The following is a 17,171-nucleotide window of genomic DNA, read 5'->3' on the forward strand; positions in this document are numbered from 1 at the left end:
TGAGGAGCCTAAAGGACCCAGAGGAGCTGGTCAGTGGTGATGACACAGGACTCAAGCCAGCTCCTGCAAACACACCCCCACACCCTCAACCCCCCACACCCCCCACTCCCCACCCCCCACTCCCCATCCCCCACCCCCACCCCCTGGCAGGTTCACTGGGGGTGAGACCACAAAGGAGTGTCCGACTTGGGGTCCACCTCTACTGAAAGTCATAACTCCGTTATAGAAGCTGTTGTCCTAGACCTGAGCAGCTCATACTGTGAGAGGGCTGTGCTGGCTCCCGATCCTCTCTCCCTGGCCCACAGGACGAGGCCCCTATTCAGCTTTCTCTGCCGCAAAGCAGGATGAGCCGATAGTGATAAACAGGACGGAATTCGAACAAAGCAACAATGGGAAAGCAGAGCGGGCTGTCTCTGGCTTAATTAGTATCTTCATAAAGGGCTCGCTGTATCTAATTTGTATCACTGATAAGGGGCTTCTTGGCACAGGCAAATGGCAGGCACAAAGGCCCTGGCTTCTTAGAGCTCCCACAAGAAGCTGAGAGGTTATTAGATTGCAGCCCACACAGCGCCACCACAGGGGACCCCAGCGGGCCAGCTGGCAGGGGGTGGACACCCTGAGAGCTGGTGCCTAGGCTGACTCCAAAGGCCCTTCCCTGAAGGGCAGTTCCTCCTTCTGTGGACACAGTGGAGAGGTAGTGACTCTCCAGCCTCCAGTCCATCCCTGATCTTGAGAAGAGCCAATCCAGGGACACGGAGACCACTTGGTGTGGTGCCCCAGGGAGATGTGGCATGGAGTCCTATCTACTCCCACCAAACAGAAGTGATAGGGAGGCTCAGAGCCTTGGCCCACCAAGCATGCTAGTCAGAATGGAAGCTCTTTTGACCCTACAAGAGCACAGAGCTCTAGGGTAGGGAACATGGGACATGATCTATTCTGGTAAGCCCATGCCCCGGGGCTTGTGCTGGGGACCACTGCCCCAAAGCAACAGCACATGGTGAGATTGTCAGTGAGAGGCAGAGGACAGCAGTCATGTCCCATGACTCTTGGGTGACTTGAAGCCCTGTCGTGGCTCTGTGTGCTCAGCATGGGCACCTGGGAATGCCAGACACACCTAGGGTGCTAGCAGAAAGACCAACCTAGCTCTGGGACTGGCCTCTTGACTGTGAGTCACAGCATATAGCAGGGGGCTGTCAGGCTTTGGCAGGGGCAATTGCAAACATAGGAGTGAGACTGGAAGGTCCTGCCCAGGACCTAGTTCACAACCCCATAGCTATCCCTGGATGCTCCGGCCTTAGTCATTAGCCAGTGACCAGGAGACCCTGCTGCTTCCCCAGGGTCAGAAGAGCCCTGGGCTGGGGAACCTCCACCCTTCCTCTCTCTGCTTTGGAGAAGGATCAGAGCCCCTGTGGTGGAGCTCGGAACACCAGTGGGGGCAGCTTCACTGCCTCCAGCTCTCGTGAATTCCAGCACTTATGTGAAGCATGGTGAACCCCAGCTCTAGTGGCCCAGGCCGAGTCAACTCTTATTCAGCCGTGTGAGCACCACCCACATGCCTCCTCTGAGTCCCTGTCCCCAGTGGCAATAAAAAGTGACTGAGTCCTTACACCCAGAATAATGAGAACCAAGGGCCCTCTACCACATGGGGAAAAGCTGGGAAGACACAACATATAGTTGTCAGGCCCTCCTACATGGGAAAGAGCTAGGGTGGAGAGAACCAGGGTCCTCATCACATGGGAAGAGCTGGGGAGGTGGTGGCCCCAGACACCGGCCTCAGCTTGGCCACTACTCTGCTCTCCTGGGAGTCCTATCACAATCTCCTCCAAGCTACATCCCAAGCAAAGGCTGAGGGAAGGAAGCCACCAGTCCCAAGCAATGGCTTGGCCATGGTGTGGGGAGGGTCAGAGAGGAGAGACAGAGCCATACACAACAGACAGAGAGACACGGGATTGAGGAGGAGATCTGAGGCGTATGGAAGAGATATATGAAAGAAACAGAGAGGCAGGTAAGAGAGATGCATGGAGAAGTGGGAAAATATACAAAGTAACAGAACCATATAGAGATGGAGGAGTGAGACAGACAGACAGTGCCACGAGAGCCTTTGTGAAGAGCCAGGCTCTGCCTCGGTCCTGGCTGGCCGCTGGGCTGTCTCTTGTCTTGGCTCAGCTCTAGTTTGGAGGCACGGAGGATCTGGTTTCTGAGTCCAAGCTTGCATGCAGTGCCAGCCCAGGTACCTGGAGGGTGTGGCTCCAGTGCCGGGGTCTGAATCCTGGCCCCTCTGCTAGCTGTGATCTCCAGGCTCAGTTTTGACTTGCAGAACTAGAGGAGCAAGTGTGAGTGGCAGGTTCCTGGCAGCCCCACTCCCCCGCAGCATCCAACGATCAGATGGGAAACTTCATCCGGAGACTGAGGTACCCTTGTCCTGTTGACATGCAGAGCCCCAGCAGCAGCCCTACCCTGGAAGGGAACCCCCACTCTCCCTCAAGCCCCTGAGCCCCACAGAAGTTTTACCTGCAGGAAACAACAGGGAGAATACCGCGAGCACGTTCCGGGACCGCTGGCCACAACTGGTCATCATCCGGCTGGCATTGACCCGTCCGGCGCTGCCTGTGTAAGACAGAGACACTCGGCAACTGTCTTCCCGCACTTGCTTTGTTACCCGCAGAGGAGGGACAGCAGACAGGCAGCAGACAGCAGGAGCTTGCGGGAGCCGGGGCGGGCGAATGGAGAATAAAAAACACCTCCATCCAATTTCCTCTCTGGAATGAGTGACCTTCCCCCAGCAGCCCCGTCACCTCTGCTTTTCACAGCAAAATGAGACTTAATCAAAGGATGCCGATGGCTCAGGTGGTGAAATCACCAACCATCCATCCAAAGTGTCCAGGAGGAGGGGGATGATAAGTCCTCTACCTCTGCCACCTCAGGGCTAGGGACCCTGCCTCCCTGCTCTGTCTCTAAGGGTGACGTCCATTTACTTTCCTGCAAGTACACACTGGCCTGGCTACCCTTCTAGGCACCAGGGACACAGCAGCTAACAAAAGAGGAAGCAAACAGTGGGGGGAAGAAACCTTTCCCGATGGTGTACGCCCCAGAGTAGAAGCCACAGCCCTCACAGGTGAGCATTCACGGGACAGCACAGCGCTGGGAGACTTGGACCGCAGCAGAGGCTCCACGGGGTACTCACAGCCCCATAACCACGGCTTTTGCTTACAGCAGCTAAAATAGCAGAAGCCTCCACGGACAAGAAGGGGTAAACAAAACACATGTGTGCACACAGTGGAATATTACTCAGCCTTAAAAAGGAAGGCAATGAGCTGGCGGTGTAGCTCGGTGGTAGAGTGCTTGGCTGGCATGAGAAAGGTCCTGGGTTCGATTCTCAGTACTGCATAAACAACAGGAAAGGGGGCTCTCAAACAATCTACCCTACAGAAGAATTCGCCAGCCACTGTGCTTGTGGAAATATGACAGACCCAGAAATATAAACACGAGTGATCTAACTCACAGTCACGCGGGGAAAGTGCCCAGAATAGTCACATCTGTAGAAAAAGGGGCCCAGAACGTGATGACCACAGCCTACATGATGTGTAGGTAGGAGACCTTGTGACTCTCCCCAGCTTGCCTGTATTATGCACGTCCCTCAGTCCCTGCCATCTTCAGGGCAGACCACGCCCCTTCACATGGTTCTGGTGTCTCTACAGCGCAGATCAGCCTCCCGAGGACAGTCTGGGACAATGCCCAAGTGCACTGCCCATACAGCAGTTCAGCAGGGGAAGGGCCATGGCCAAGCAACAGAGAAGCGCCCCTCTCTCAGCTCACACTGTCCCAGACCCTAGCTCAGCCTTCTGCAATGAACTTGGAGCCAGCTTGCCCTCAGGTACTGTCTACCTGGTCACCAAGGGAGCACTGTAACTCTGCTTCCATCAGAGATCCGGGGTTGGCTAATGGCCACTGGGATGATCCAGAGTTGACAACTAGTTCTAGGCCAGGCATATATGTGATGAGCCCCATATATATCCCAGTAGCCTGAACCTTGAGGTATGTGTGTATATAAGTGTGTGTGTGTGTGTGTGTGTGTGTGTATCCCTAATCCTTGAAGTGTGTGTGTGTGTGTGTGTGTATCCCAGTAGTCTAATCCTTGAGGTGTGTGTGTGTGTGTGTGTGTGTGTGTGTGTGTGTGTGTGAGATGTGGGGAGATGTGGGTGTGGGTGTGCATGTGTATGGGGGTGTGTGTATCTCTAGGGACAGGTGCTGACCTTGGGCAGTTTAATTTGTCCAAGGGAGAGGACAAACTTGACTATCATACAAATGTCACCAAAGCTCAGCACTGAGTCCTGTTGGTGGCATGGCTCCTCCAGCCCTGGGGAGGACTCCTCTACCCCTGGGGAGGACTCCTCTGGCCTTGGGGAGGGCTCCTCCAGCCCTGAGGAGGACTGCTCTGTACACTACTGCCTTTCCATTTCCTCTGGAGCCCTAAGCTGCTTAATTGCTCTGTGCTTGGCCTCCCGCCCCTGGCCCTCCTGGGAGGAAGAACAGAGATTAAGGCTTTTGAGAACATTTAGGAAAGGATTTCCATGTGGAAACCCACAGGGTCAGCTCTGAAAAATGCACTGTGAGGGAAAAAACACCTCTGAGATGCCCACACCCCTCAGGGCTCCTTTCACTATAGACTCGGGCAGGGAAGGTGAGGCCTCCAGAGGCTGTCTGGGTCTCCAGATGCCCAGCCTCTTCTCCCAGCCTGAGAGGCCCTGAGAGGCAGGGCTGCCCCACTTCTGTCTTTACGGAGCAGGGGGTTGGAGGAAGCTGAATCTAAGAGCTGCTGGGCTTGAGCATGAGGCATCTGCCTCAGCCCTCTGGTCAGTTTCCAGTCCCTGCAAAGTCCCAGTATACTGGCCGATGTTGAGGCTGTCCTTCTCACTGTGGCGAATCCAGGCTCTGCTATCTTGCGATCACAGAAGTACAGCCCCCTCCGGGAGGTTCTGCCCTTACTTTAACTTGCCCCTCAACCTAGACCCATGAGACCTCATCTCTTCCTGACACCGACTACTCCCCTGCTAGGCTCTCCTCCCTCTGCTGGCCACTGAGACAGGAGGCAAAATGGACTTAGAGCACATTCTACCTCCCATAGTGAAACAGTCCCCCCCCCCCCGCTTGTGAGAACTTCTTTGGGGCGCCCGCCGCCGGCTTCCCCTGAGACGTACACTCCTGTATCCCAGTACTTTGAGAATAGACTGACCCTGGGTTTGGCGCTGAGCACAATGAGGTGGAAGTCACTGTCCAAGGGGTGGGGCTGGGGGTTCCTGGTGTCTGAAGCTGGACTTTAGAGGGCTCCTTCCTGGGTTCCTCTGTCAGGCCAGAAGGGTCTTAGGTTAGGGCCTGACTGCAGGGCCCAGGCATGGGGGTTTAGCTTAGGCTTCCCAGGCCCTGTGGGAATCCTAGCCTTACAGGATCCCAGCCTTGGTCCTCAGGCATCTCTGGGGGAGTGGCATGATGCCAGTCTCAGGGCCAGCTGTATGCACTTCAGCCTGTGGCCCAGCAGGTCTTGCCCACAGTCACTGACCCTGTGGCTGAGCCTGACTGTGACCCAGCCTTCAAAGATCTCAATGGTTTTCAGCGCCATGGTTCAACTGACTGTTCAACCCTCATCTGGGTCTGCCTCCGAGAAGTCCACCAGGATTGTCACCCTGGCTGGGAGGGAGCATCGCAGTTAGATGTCCTGATCTGGGACATGCAGAAGTTGACACCTGCTAGATTTCACTCCACTGGAGAGGGACAGGGACTGAAAGAGGTCTGTCCTGCCTTTGAGGACTATGACACCTCTACAGGCGGCTGTCTTATGCTGGCTGGGTCTTCACAGAACATGCTCTACTCTATGCACAACTCTGTTACCTTGGTTAATGTCCACACTAACCCAATACCCACAGACCAGTTCGTCAGAGAGGAAGCAAAGGCTCAGAGAGGTAGACTGAACTGCCCAATCTCACACAGCCACTCAGCCCTGAGACAGGAGGCAAAGAGCATTGTACCTCCAAGTGCCAAAACAATGCAGAGGCTCATAAGGCCTCCCAGGGAGCGCAAGGGGTAGGCTTATCTGAGATTTCTCCCTGTGTGTTCCAGCACTTTGAAAAAAAGCAGTCAACTGCCCAAGATGGCAGCTCTGTCACCAACAGTAAGACCTGAGTATCTGAGAGCGACTGAGGTTTGACGGGGTCCAGGACCATGGTCGGCACGTACCACCACGGCCCACCCTCTCTGTGGGTCAGCTGGGGACTGCTGCTCTAAGAGTTCAGGGTTATTTTTAAACACTGATTTTGGAGAGGCTGGGAGGGGAAAAAGAAGGGCATGTGAAGAGAAACAGACCTTGGTGAGACAGATGAGACCCCCACCGCCAAGAACGGATCTGTTTTCCCCGTCAGCAGGGCAAGGGCGCACTGAGCAAGGGACAGCGGGACAGGGGGAAGATACTGGAGGGCCTCATCAATAACCTGGACACTCAGCAACTTCTGTAGCTCCCCGCTGCCTGTCTCTAGTCCTGATGCCAGCCGCTGGGCAGAAGCCAGGTACCCCGTTGGTCTAGAGGGTGAGGGTCAGCCAGACTTGTGGGTAGAGTCCTCAAGGCCAGTCACTCTGCCTGGGGCTACTTTCTGGCCTTGTCACCGCTTGTAACCACATCTCTGGTGACGGGGAGAGCCTCCTTCAGTCCTCTGTGCCCTAGAGCAAAGGTAGAAACTGTGCAGACTCCCAGGATCACTGTGCTGTCTCAAGACTCTTCCCATAGCATCAGGCCCTCACGTGGCTGTGGGCCACTATCCTTGCCTTTAACTCTCTGCATGACTGCCACCCACCAGCACAGCTCCCAGGCAGCCACGGTCCCCATTCCACAGAGCACACCAGGCCACTCGCCCACTTGAGAAATCAAAGCCTTGCTCCATACTGGGGCCTTGGCTCTACCTAACCACCCATACCGCCTGCTGCATAGATTTCTCCCCTCAACCTTTATAGTTGCTACCTCCCAACCCCAGGCCATCCTCTCCACCCTGCAGCCAGGGCTAGAGGCTCAAGGGGGTGGAGCCCACTTGCAGCTTTCCTTCCTGATTCTTACCCCTCAAGAGTCCCCCCTTAAATGGTGCCCACCCTAACTGTCCAAATGCTAAGTCTGGGTGGGAGCTGTGCTGCTCATGGGGTTTGTGTCCTGTCTTGAGAGTGAAGTGAGGGGTCAGGGGCTTGCTTCTCGGCAGATAGTAGCCACAAGGACAAATCACCAGTCAACTCCAGTCCCCAAAGCACACAAAGGAGCTGAGAGCCGTGGGGAGGATGGACTGCTCTGCTTTCTGGGTTCCAAGTGGCCTCAGGGATGTCCAGAGTCTCGCCTGTGTCCTAGCCTGCCACGCCCAGGCATTCTCTTCTGAACCATCTGGGACATCCATATCAGATCTGCCTATGTCAGCGTCAACTTGCCGCTGAAGCAGCCATGGTGTCCTACGAACACCTGATGAGCTGCCACTGGGCGTCAAGCAAACCTGACAGACAAGGCCCCATGGCTCTGATGAAGGCCCTGGGAAGGACAGGCATTAAAGCTGTCACGTGATGAGCTAGTGACTAAACTTGGGCCGTACTAATGGCGGTAGTGACATTAGCGTTCATATAAATAATTCCACCAGGCCAAGGTCCTCCAAGGTCTCCATGGCCTCCCTGTGGACAACAGCGCTATGACCAGACATAAACAGGGGAGCAGAGGACCCGCAAACGGAGACTGCAGGCGGCAGCTGACAGAACCTATCTGTGTTAGGACAGAGCTCAGCATCTTCCCCCTCTCACCTTGGCTCACCATCCTTGTCTGTGCCAGAGCCTGTGCAGATGTGGAGGGAAATAATAGGCCAGGAGAAAAGCGTCAAGCCTGGGTCTGTACGCCAGAGTCGGGATGTGAGGCTGGCTGCAGGGCCAGCTGATGGGGTCAGACACACACATCAAGGAAACACATATACCCTCACGTCTGCTTGGCAGCTATACAACCCAAGAAACATGCACTCGTGCACGCACCCGCCCACACACAACCCAGAGGTGTGTGTATGTATGCCCCACGCCCAATAACCAGCTCACAGCCTGTGTATCACCAGTGGCTGTTGTCACTCAAATTCCCAGCAGTCAGCCTGATGTCAGGTGCGTGAGCTTTGGTTTTTAGGACAACACGTACCTGGAACTTGGGACATGTCCCTGGGTGTTTGAGGGCAGATCAAAGCGTGCAGTGCACCTCTGATCTGTTTCGGGTAGTAGGAAGAAAAACAGTGCGTTCCCTCACAGTGTTAGCCAGAGTATGGATGGAGGAAGGCGGCAGGAGAGGGGCACCTCCCACCTGCCACCAGGACACGTGGTCCGCAGTGGGAGGGGCAGGCCAGCCCCTTATACCCCCCCTCCCCCCGCAGCTCGGTTCATCCGGTTGAGATCAGTTTGCTTTGGCTCTTTGTCTTGTGGTTCGTAGTGGGCATCTTACAAACCCATGATAAGCTGGCTGAGGTCATCCTCTCTTTCCCCAACCCAGACAGAATTTCTCTGTGTGGACCTGGCTGTCCTGGAACTCACTGTGTAGACCAGGCTGGCCTTGAACTTGAAGGCCTGCCTCTGCCCTCTGTCCTTTGCTTCTGCCTCTGCCTCTGCCTCTGCCCTCTGCCCTCTGCCCTCTGCCCTCTGCCCTTTGCCCTTTGCCCTTTGCCCTCTGCCTCTTTGCCTGCCTCTGCCCCTGCCCTCTGCTCCCTCTCTCTGCCTCTTGTCTCTGCCTCTACCTCTGCCACTGCCACTGCCACTGCCTTCTGCCTTTGCCCTTTGCCTTCTGCCCTCTGCCCTCTGCCCTCTGCCCTCTGCCCTCTGCCCTCTGCCTCTGCCCTCTGCCTCTGCCTCCCAAGTGCTGGGATTAAGGGTGTGCACCATCATCCGGCCCAATCTCCTTTTATGAGATCCATGAGTTGGAGCTCAGAGAGGCCTGGGGATGTGTCAGAGCTGAAGGGTGGTGCACCATAAAAGCTCATCTGAGGCTGTTCAGCCCCAACTACGGAGGGACTCACACTGGATTTGGGGTGTGGGCTTCTGTGCATCAGCACGGATACTCTGGCACTGAGCTAGCTAGGTAAGGTGACGCAAGCTGCTTCACCAGTCTGTTTCCTGGTGTGTGACTGGACCCATGCCACCCACCTTGAGGACCACAGTGAGGCTAGACAGAAGGGCTATAGCTAGCAGGGCAGCCACAGCTCTGAGCTCATGGGTGGAGCAGCTCCCAAAGGCAACGATTAGGTCCTGAGAGGTTCCTTGCCCTTTAAGAAACATGTGTGACGACCGTGCCTGATGCCACTCCAGCTCTCCTCCCCAGTGCTGCTCAGCCTTTCCTCAATTTCCATCCACGTTGGCAGTCTCCCAGATTCTTAACACCACCTATATATTTTGCACACAGTAGGCACTAAACATCCCCCACCCCCTGCCTCTGCAGAGCAGGAACCTGCTGACATTCTGCCTGGACATTGGCAAAGCTTTAGAAACTTCTAGATAGGAAAAAGGAAACTTCTAGAGAGGTCAAACAGAGGTGTGGTGAGAATGGCTAGCTCCTCCTGCTGAGCCACTTGGCTTGGAGTGATGGGGCGGGCATAGGGCCCAGAGTCCCACTGTGTGTGAAGCCATCTTCTCCAGGAGCCCCTGTCAGGTGAGAGAGAGGAGAAGGCTCTGAACACTTGAGTCTAATGGGAAGAACGCAGCTTTACTGCCTCTGGTCTCCCTAGGCCCTCCCTTCCAGAGATGAGCTTATCCCCATTTAAGGCTCCCTCCGGCGACTGCTCCCCACCTCACAGCCAACCAGGCTCTAGAGGGTGCAAGTTCTGAGCCCAAACAGGGCTGCCCCTTCCAGAGGCTCCCCACGCTCCACCCATCAGCGGTTCTCTGTGTGTTGCTTGCTAGATGGGAAGTCAGGTCCCCACTGCCATCCCACTTCATAGGAGAGGAAACTAAGGCCGGAGGGAAGTAGGCAGCGTAGTGACAGCTAACTGTGGCTTTCCAGGCCTGCTGAAGGCTCCTGGTGCCCTTCTCTTTGGGGCCACCACCAGCTCCCCACTGTGCCTCAGTATCCTTCTGCTGCATGTAAAAGAAGATTCTGGCTGAGATGACCCTTGGCCTTTTCAGTATGGCCAGCTTCTGCTTCAGGCCTCCCAGCAATCAGCTGTTTAGAGAAGGGGGACCAGCATCCAGAACCCCAGGCTCTCCGGAAGAGGTGTGACTGGAGGGATGTCCCTTATGGAGATAGACAGGGGGGAAAGTGGGCACACCCACTGCCTATTGGAGCGTGGTCTGGTTTCTCTCCCAAGACCTCCTCCGTGTCAGGGGCCTTCACCGGGGAGAGGAACTAAGGTCCTGAGCCTGTTCCCTCTCTCTCTCTCTCTTTTTTTTTTCTTTTCTTTCTTTCTTTTTTTTTCCAGAGCTGGGGACCGAACCCAGGGCCTTGTGCTTGCTAGGCAAGCGCTCTACTGCTGAGCTAAATCCCCAACCCCTGTTCCCTCTCATAATGGGGCAGCCCACCCATCCTAAGGGATATAAGAGGGACTAAAGAGGAGATGAGGTGATGTTGACTGACATTCATTCATTAATCCACTCTTTCACACACGTGTGAGACGATCCTGGGACCCACAGACCTGCAGGGGGCTAAACAGGAATCTTGACTGCAGAGGGGGGTCCAGATTGGTCTAGGTTGAAAGCCCTAGAAGCTGAGGTCTGGTAGGTAAGCAGGCCAGAATCAGAGCAAAGGAAACTGAGTCTGTATGCTAAGGTACGCTGCCAGTAGGAAGCCCAGTCGTGCTGAGGTCCTGAGGCAGGAGGTGGGTATGGCCCACTGCCCCCTGGGGACATGATTGGCTCCCATTGTGTTCTGCCTGGCAACCCTGGCTGGCCTGCTGATTGGGCACAGAGGAATAGAAAGCCATCCCTGGGCACTGGGTAGGGAGGGGACATGGAACAGTGCATTTGTCTAAAGCCAGTTGTCACCAGGGTCAGGGCTCCTAAAGGTGATCAACCTTTCAGAAATTGAAGATGTGAGAAGCCTGGGTCAGAACTTGATTCCCTCATCCCCCAACCCCTACCCCTGCCATCACCATGTCGGGCTGGTTCACAAAGCATTCAACTTACCCCACCTCAGACCTGTAGCTTTCAGCATACACCAGGCCCTGGTCTCTCACCTAGCTCTCTCTTCCCAGCCACCCTCCATGCCAAGCTCTTGCCATTAGGGCGTTGAGGCAGAGAGAAGGTGTAGAGCTCAAAGTCACAAAGCAAGGTGTGGCAGAGCCAGGACAGGGGCTGTCTATGCTCCCCTACAGGGCTGAACATCCAGACTCCCACTAATGACGCCAACCGTCATTACCTTCTTCTGGAAACTTCCATAAGACTTTCCCTTTTTGCAGAGTTCTGTAAGGCAGGGGCCAGAAACAACTGCATATACCGGCTGTGATCCCCCTGCAGCTGCTGGTCTCTCTCTTGACTCTCCAGTCACCATTGGCTCTAAACCCCAACCAAGGCAAGTGACTGGGTCAGACCTGGTAAAGGCAAAAGAGGCTTCCAGTCTACCAGCCTGCCACCCACCCTCCTTGCATGTGCTGGAAGGACTCTGCCTGCTCCAAGGGATGCAGAGGCTAGGAACATGTCACCGGTGACCCCTTACCATACTCTACATAGGCCAGACTCTGGGCTTGCTGTCCCACGGGGCCCTATCCATCCCCAGTGAGAGTCAGTTCTCAGATGAGCAGCCCTGTGAAGTGTCCCAGCTATGCTGGGGTTCTGGGGCCTTATAGCTGAGGTTCTGAGGCCTTATAGCTGGGGCTCAGCACATATGTGAACCCCCTGAATTGTGGCTTAGAGGAGACAGATAGGTGTTAGGATGTCATTATGGGGACCCCTTCTGTACCCACACTGCCCTGAGGCATGCAGGAGAAAAGTAAACTTCAGCATCAGCCATAAGCACAGATGTCTCCGAAGCCCAGAGAGATGCCAGGGACCCTAGGCAGTCAGCCATCACTGGCGGACTCTATATTGGCTTGGCTCCTCCCTGTCCTGATTCCATAATGACTGTCATCTCTCACCCTCCAGCCCATTTCCCAGGGTAGTGTCCATGTCCTGTTGGTTCATGGAGCATTCAAGTCACCCCTATGTCAGGCCTGCAGTTCTAGCACACAGCAAGCTCTGGTCTGTCACCTAGCTCTCTCTTCCCTTCTTCTCTAGACCCTTGCTATTAGGACATTGAGGCACAGAGAGGGTCAGCGCAAGCCCAAAGTCACACAGCAAGGGGTGGAAGAGCTAGGACATGGGCAGACCTGAGGGGCTTGTGTATGTCCTCTCTGCAGGGAGAGCCACCCTTCCTTGCTCTTTGAGATACTTCTGGCTGGGCACAACCCTGGTCCCTTGCATCCCAGTTTTCACGTCAACCCTGTTCCTGCCTGCCCCTCCTCACAACATCTCCCACACTAGATCTGTGTGGCTCAGCCCCCCTGCCTGCCCTGGGCTGGCATTCCTACAGCAGCCTGCACTGCAGCTTCTGGGTGGCATTAAGAGCCAGGCCATAAAGGAGGCCAGCTCCCTCGCTCCCGCCCGCTGCCCCTGGAATCCACCCTCCCGAGCAAGGCCAGAGATAAACCTTTTTTTTATCCATTTTGGCAGACAGCACACATGGGTCTCTGTGCCCTTATCGAGCCATAATCCAGATGGACCGTGGCAGCCCAGAGGGCTGGGTGCCATGTAGGGCAGCCATGGGACAACCTTATGGTAGGGGCTGGCGGGTTACATCATCCTTAAGGCTAGGGGTGCTGTGCTGATCCTCAGGGTACAAGCAGGGGCACAGGGTATGGGGGGAGTGGATGTACCCAGTTAGCTTGTGACAAAGCTGAGACCCAAACCTAAGCGGCTGACAAGGAGCAGGAAGGGCTCTGAGCTTGGAGTCTGAACACAGGTTTCAGTCTCAGCTCTGACACTTCTTAGCTATGCTGCCCTGGGTGAGTCCCTTTCCTTTTTAGAACTTGGGCCACGGTGGATATCTTATTAATTAGAATCTTCTTCTTCTTCTTCTTCTTCTTCTTCTTCTTCTTCTTCTTCTTCTTCTTCTTCTTCTTCTTCTTCTTCTTCTTCTTCTTCCTCCTCCTCCTCCTCCTCCTCCTCCTCCTCCTCCTCCTCTTCCTCCTCCTCCTCCTCCTCCTCATCCTCCTCCTCCTCCTCCCCCTCAACAGATTCAGAGCCACAGAGAAACCAGGGGAGCAAAGAGCCCCAGGAGGAGCCTGTCAGTGAGACTCACTGTATCACATCCTGGGTCCTTCCCCCTCTACCCACACAGAGGACAGGTATGGCTAACACCCTTCTTGGCTGAGCAAAGGCTCCACTGGTCCAGGGGCACCAGGTTCTAGAATGGCCTTCCAGTGGCACCATTTATAAGAAAGAGACCTGGAAATTGGCCAAAGGCAAAAAAAAGACCAAACTATGTCTCAAGAGGGTCAAATTCAGGTGCTTCCTCAGAGCAAAGAATGGTCACACTCAACATCCCAGGCCAGCCCAGCCGTGCAAAGCCAATGGAGATGCTTAAGCTCCAAAAACTGGGTTCAGATCGACACTCTTTCCCAAGGCTGAAGAGAGCTCTGAAATACATATCTACCTGATGTCTCAGAATACACTGCCTGTGACAAGCAAGGCCCACAGGGGAGAATGGGGGACTCTGTGGAACACACGGCAGCTGGCGGCTGGCCCTGGTGAAGACAGGAATATTTGCTGTCACTGACCAACAACACATGGGTAACCATCAAAGCCACCACACAGATTTAGGTAGGAAAGAGCTAGAAGCCAGGGGCAGCAACAGATCTAATTCCACGGTCTAGGTCCCTCAAATAAAATACAGAGCAATAGAGAAAATCCCTACATAAGAACCAAAACGGGGGGGTTGGGGAGACGGCTCAGTGGGCAAAGTGCTTTGTCACGCACATGAGCACAGGGACCTCATTTTGGATCCCCAGCACTTGTGTAAGATTTTAGCCAAGTGCTGTAGCGGGTGCCTCTCATCCCAACGCTGAGGAGGGAGAGATGGGGAGACCCCTGGAGCACAGCTGAATTGGTGAGCACCAGACTCAGTTAGCAAGTGATATACCCCCGCCACCCCCAGTCTCAAAACGTAAGATGGGAAAGCAATGGAGGAAAATACCAATGTTGAACTCTGGCCTACACAGTTATACACACATGCACACGCATACACATGCACGCACACAGATACTCATGCTTAAACATAAAATATAAATGATCGCGCCTCCTCAGGCAGGCACACAGGACACTGGATCCTCTTCCCTGAGGTCATGCTTCCTGGGGACGTCCTTATCCCAAGAAGGACTCGTTTCCTAGTGATCTCCAGCCTCCTTCAAGGGAGCCCCAGAACCTTCTCCTTTGGTAGACTCTTTGGTCAGAGACTCCATGTCTGGGTTTCCTCATCTATCACTCAGGGCCAACAGTAACAAATGTCTTTGTACTCAATGCTTTGGTCTAAAATGGGGGATTCCGCTCTCAGAGCCGAGGTCACCTCTTATGCGGCCCCACTGAATGCCCAAGGAATACCTGGCCTCTGGGAAGCTCACTCCTTCCTCTGTAATGGGGCAAGGGAAGTGTGCCATAGATGCCATAGCTTATCAGCTTGGCACCTTGGGCAAACAAGGATCCTCTCGCAGCCTCTGTGTTCCTATCTGTCTAATGGGATGGTGCTCGGGTCCTACAGCTTAATGTCCATGCATTGAAGTGTTTTTCTCTTGCTTGGCCCTATTGGGAGGTGGTAGTCAGTTAAGAGGTAAGGCCTAGTAAGTCTTCCAGTCACTGGGGACATGTGTGAAAGGGCTGCTGAGACCCCAGCCTTTCTTCTTACTGTCTTCCATTCCAGCCAGAAGGTAAGGAATTTCCTCTATCATACATTACTACCATGATGCTCTGCCTTACCAGAGGCCCAAAGCAAAAAACACCACTGACCATGGGCTGATGGTCCAAAAGGATGAGCCCGAACAACCTTTCCTTGTTTTAAGATGATTGTCTCAGGTCTTTTGTTACAGTATGGACAGCAGATCCCAGACATGGCTGATCACAGTACCTGGAGTATGGCTATTACAGATAAATGGGGGATGGGTTAGGAAGGCAACATCACTACTCCTAGACCTCTAGGTCCAAAACTTATGGTCTAATCAGAGGCTGGGCCACTTCTTGTAGGAGGTTAGTCACCAGATCTCTGTTAGTGCTGTCGTCAAGAGTGGCCATAGACAGAGTTTGTGAAAGGCAGATGCTGTGTTCAATAAAGTTTTATTGACACAAACCATCGGCCCAAGTTCCTAAGCTTCTGGCCCAGCAAGCCTTCCTGGGAACTGGTTGGAAGTGTAGACTCAGGGTTGTCCTATTCTGCCTGAGAACCTGGCTACTTGCTAGCAGTTCCCAGTGTCACAGCTCCAGTGTCTGCAGGGTTAATCTGCCCTAGGCCGGAGTACCCTTGGGGGAACCACACTGAATGCAGGTTGAGACTTGGAGGGAGTGTGGGGAGGGGCGACAATGCCAACTATAACAAACCAAGTCACCAAGGCCGATAATTGACAGTGGCTGCTGTTCCGACCAGAGGCTTGTCATCTGTGATAAAGTGAAGTTGCCTCTAGGCCAATCAACTTCAAATTTATGCAAATAGGACCGCCGCAGAGCTGCAGAGCCCCTCTCTCGAATAGTTGCAGTCCGTCTCTTAGCTGGCCTGGAGGACTGTGGCCACTCACACATCTGCCCCCAACCTGGTCCGTGGCTGGAATTAATGAGCCCCCACTTAGGCTCCCCCAAATTGGCACCAAAACAGCCACCATGAGCCAGGCAAGACTTGAATGCTCCTCTCAAAGGTGGCAGTGGCTCCAGGAATGATCTATGACATGGCCACAGGCCTCAGTGGACCAGGCCTACCTGTTCTCATTAACTGTCATTCAGGCTGGCTTCTCAGAGGCATGGCTGGGCATGCAGAGGACCAGGCACTTCTAAAGAATGCAAGAAGTGGCACTCGATCCCCTTGGTGAGCACGTGCAAGCTCTTACCAGCCCAGATCTGAGAAGGCAACAGTGTCTCTCTCTCTCTGCTGGCTTGCAACCTTGCAGTCCCTGAAACCACAAATGCATCAAAGCTCCCAAAAGAATTCCTCATCAGTCCAACCCCCAAACTCCTCTATCTCAGATTGCTACCTCCATGACCTGCTTTTCACCCGAGGATGAGCTACTGAGCTGAAGAGAGTAGGGGTTGTAGAGTAGATAAAAGACACCTCCATGCATGCCCCCAAAAGAAACACCAGTTAAAACACAAGTGTCCTGTTTGAGCCTACCACATGGGGACCTCGTGCCTCCTTACCCAGGCATGGAGTCATTGAGAGCTTCCCTCAGGACCAGACCAAACCTCTGATTGTCTCACCTCGAAGTAGGAGACACCCAGCTCCCAAGGGCTTTCTTCTCCAGCCTGTGCCTCCTCCTAGGTCAGATTCCAGCACTGCTATCCCATGGGTTCCTTCTTCTGCCCCCTCATATCAGCTACAACCTCTTCCTTCACTGTCTCCTGAATCACAATGGAGCAAGAGCATCCCTCTGGGGCCACTGGGCCTGCCCCACCCACCACTGCCCAAGACGTCAAGAAGGGGTGCCAGAAGGGCCATTCAACAACCCACACGGCTTTGGAGGCACTCGCCTTGAGGAGAGCTCACCTTGGGGGGAATACTTAGGGAGTTTATTTACGGGGGGGGGGGTGGGAACGCACTTTAGGGAAACATCTTAGAGGGCCACGCCTGTTAGATTTTCATCAACCTCACAGAAGCTAGAGCTGTCTGGGAACATGAGCAGAAAGAAGGCTTCCTGTGGGCATGTCTGGGGTGAATTTTCTGGAATGATGACTGACGTGGGAGACCCCAGCTCACAGTGTGCAGCACCTCCCCTGGGCAGGTGGTCTTGAGTTCCTGCCCTCCCTCAGTGATGGAGTGTGACTTGGGGTGTGTGAGCCAAAAAAATAAAAAATAAAAAAAATAAAAGCATTTCTTCTTCATGTTGTTGGTTTAGCTCCATGTTTTTATAATGGCAATAGGAAGCAATCTAAGATAGACGTTCACCTTGGAGGCTCACTCTGGGTGGGGACCTGGG

At 54.3% G+C, this 17,171-nt stretch overlaps 1 protein-coding gene across 2 annotated transcripts in view; it reads right to left on the reverse strand.

Moving 5' to 3' along the window:
- Shisal1 (shisa like 1) overlaps window positions 1-17,171 on the reverse strand; it is a 62,605-nt gene that overhangs the window by 35,055 nt on the left and 10,379 nt on the right. For both annotated transcript variants that reach the window (XM_032918897.1, XM_032918886.1), the window contains exon 2: window positions 2,512-2,607. In XM_032918897.1, the coding sequence (XP_032774788.1) occupies window positions 2,512-2,578 (67 nt within the window). In that variant the 5' untranslated portion in view covers window positions 2,579-2,607. The remainder of the gene's footprint in view (window positions 1-2,511; window positions 2,608-17,171) is intronic.

This window comes from Rattus rattus, chromosome 1 (genome assembly GCF_011064425.1).
Source record: "Rattus rattus isolate New Zealand chromosome 1, Rrattus_CSIRO_v1, whole genome shotgun sequence".
NCBI classification, from domain to species: Eukaryota; Metazoa; Chordata; class Mammalia; order Rodentia; family Muridae; genus Rattus; species Rattus rattus.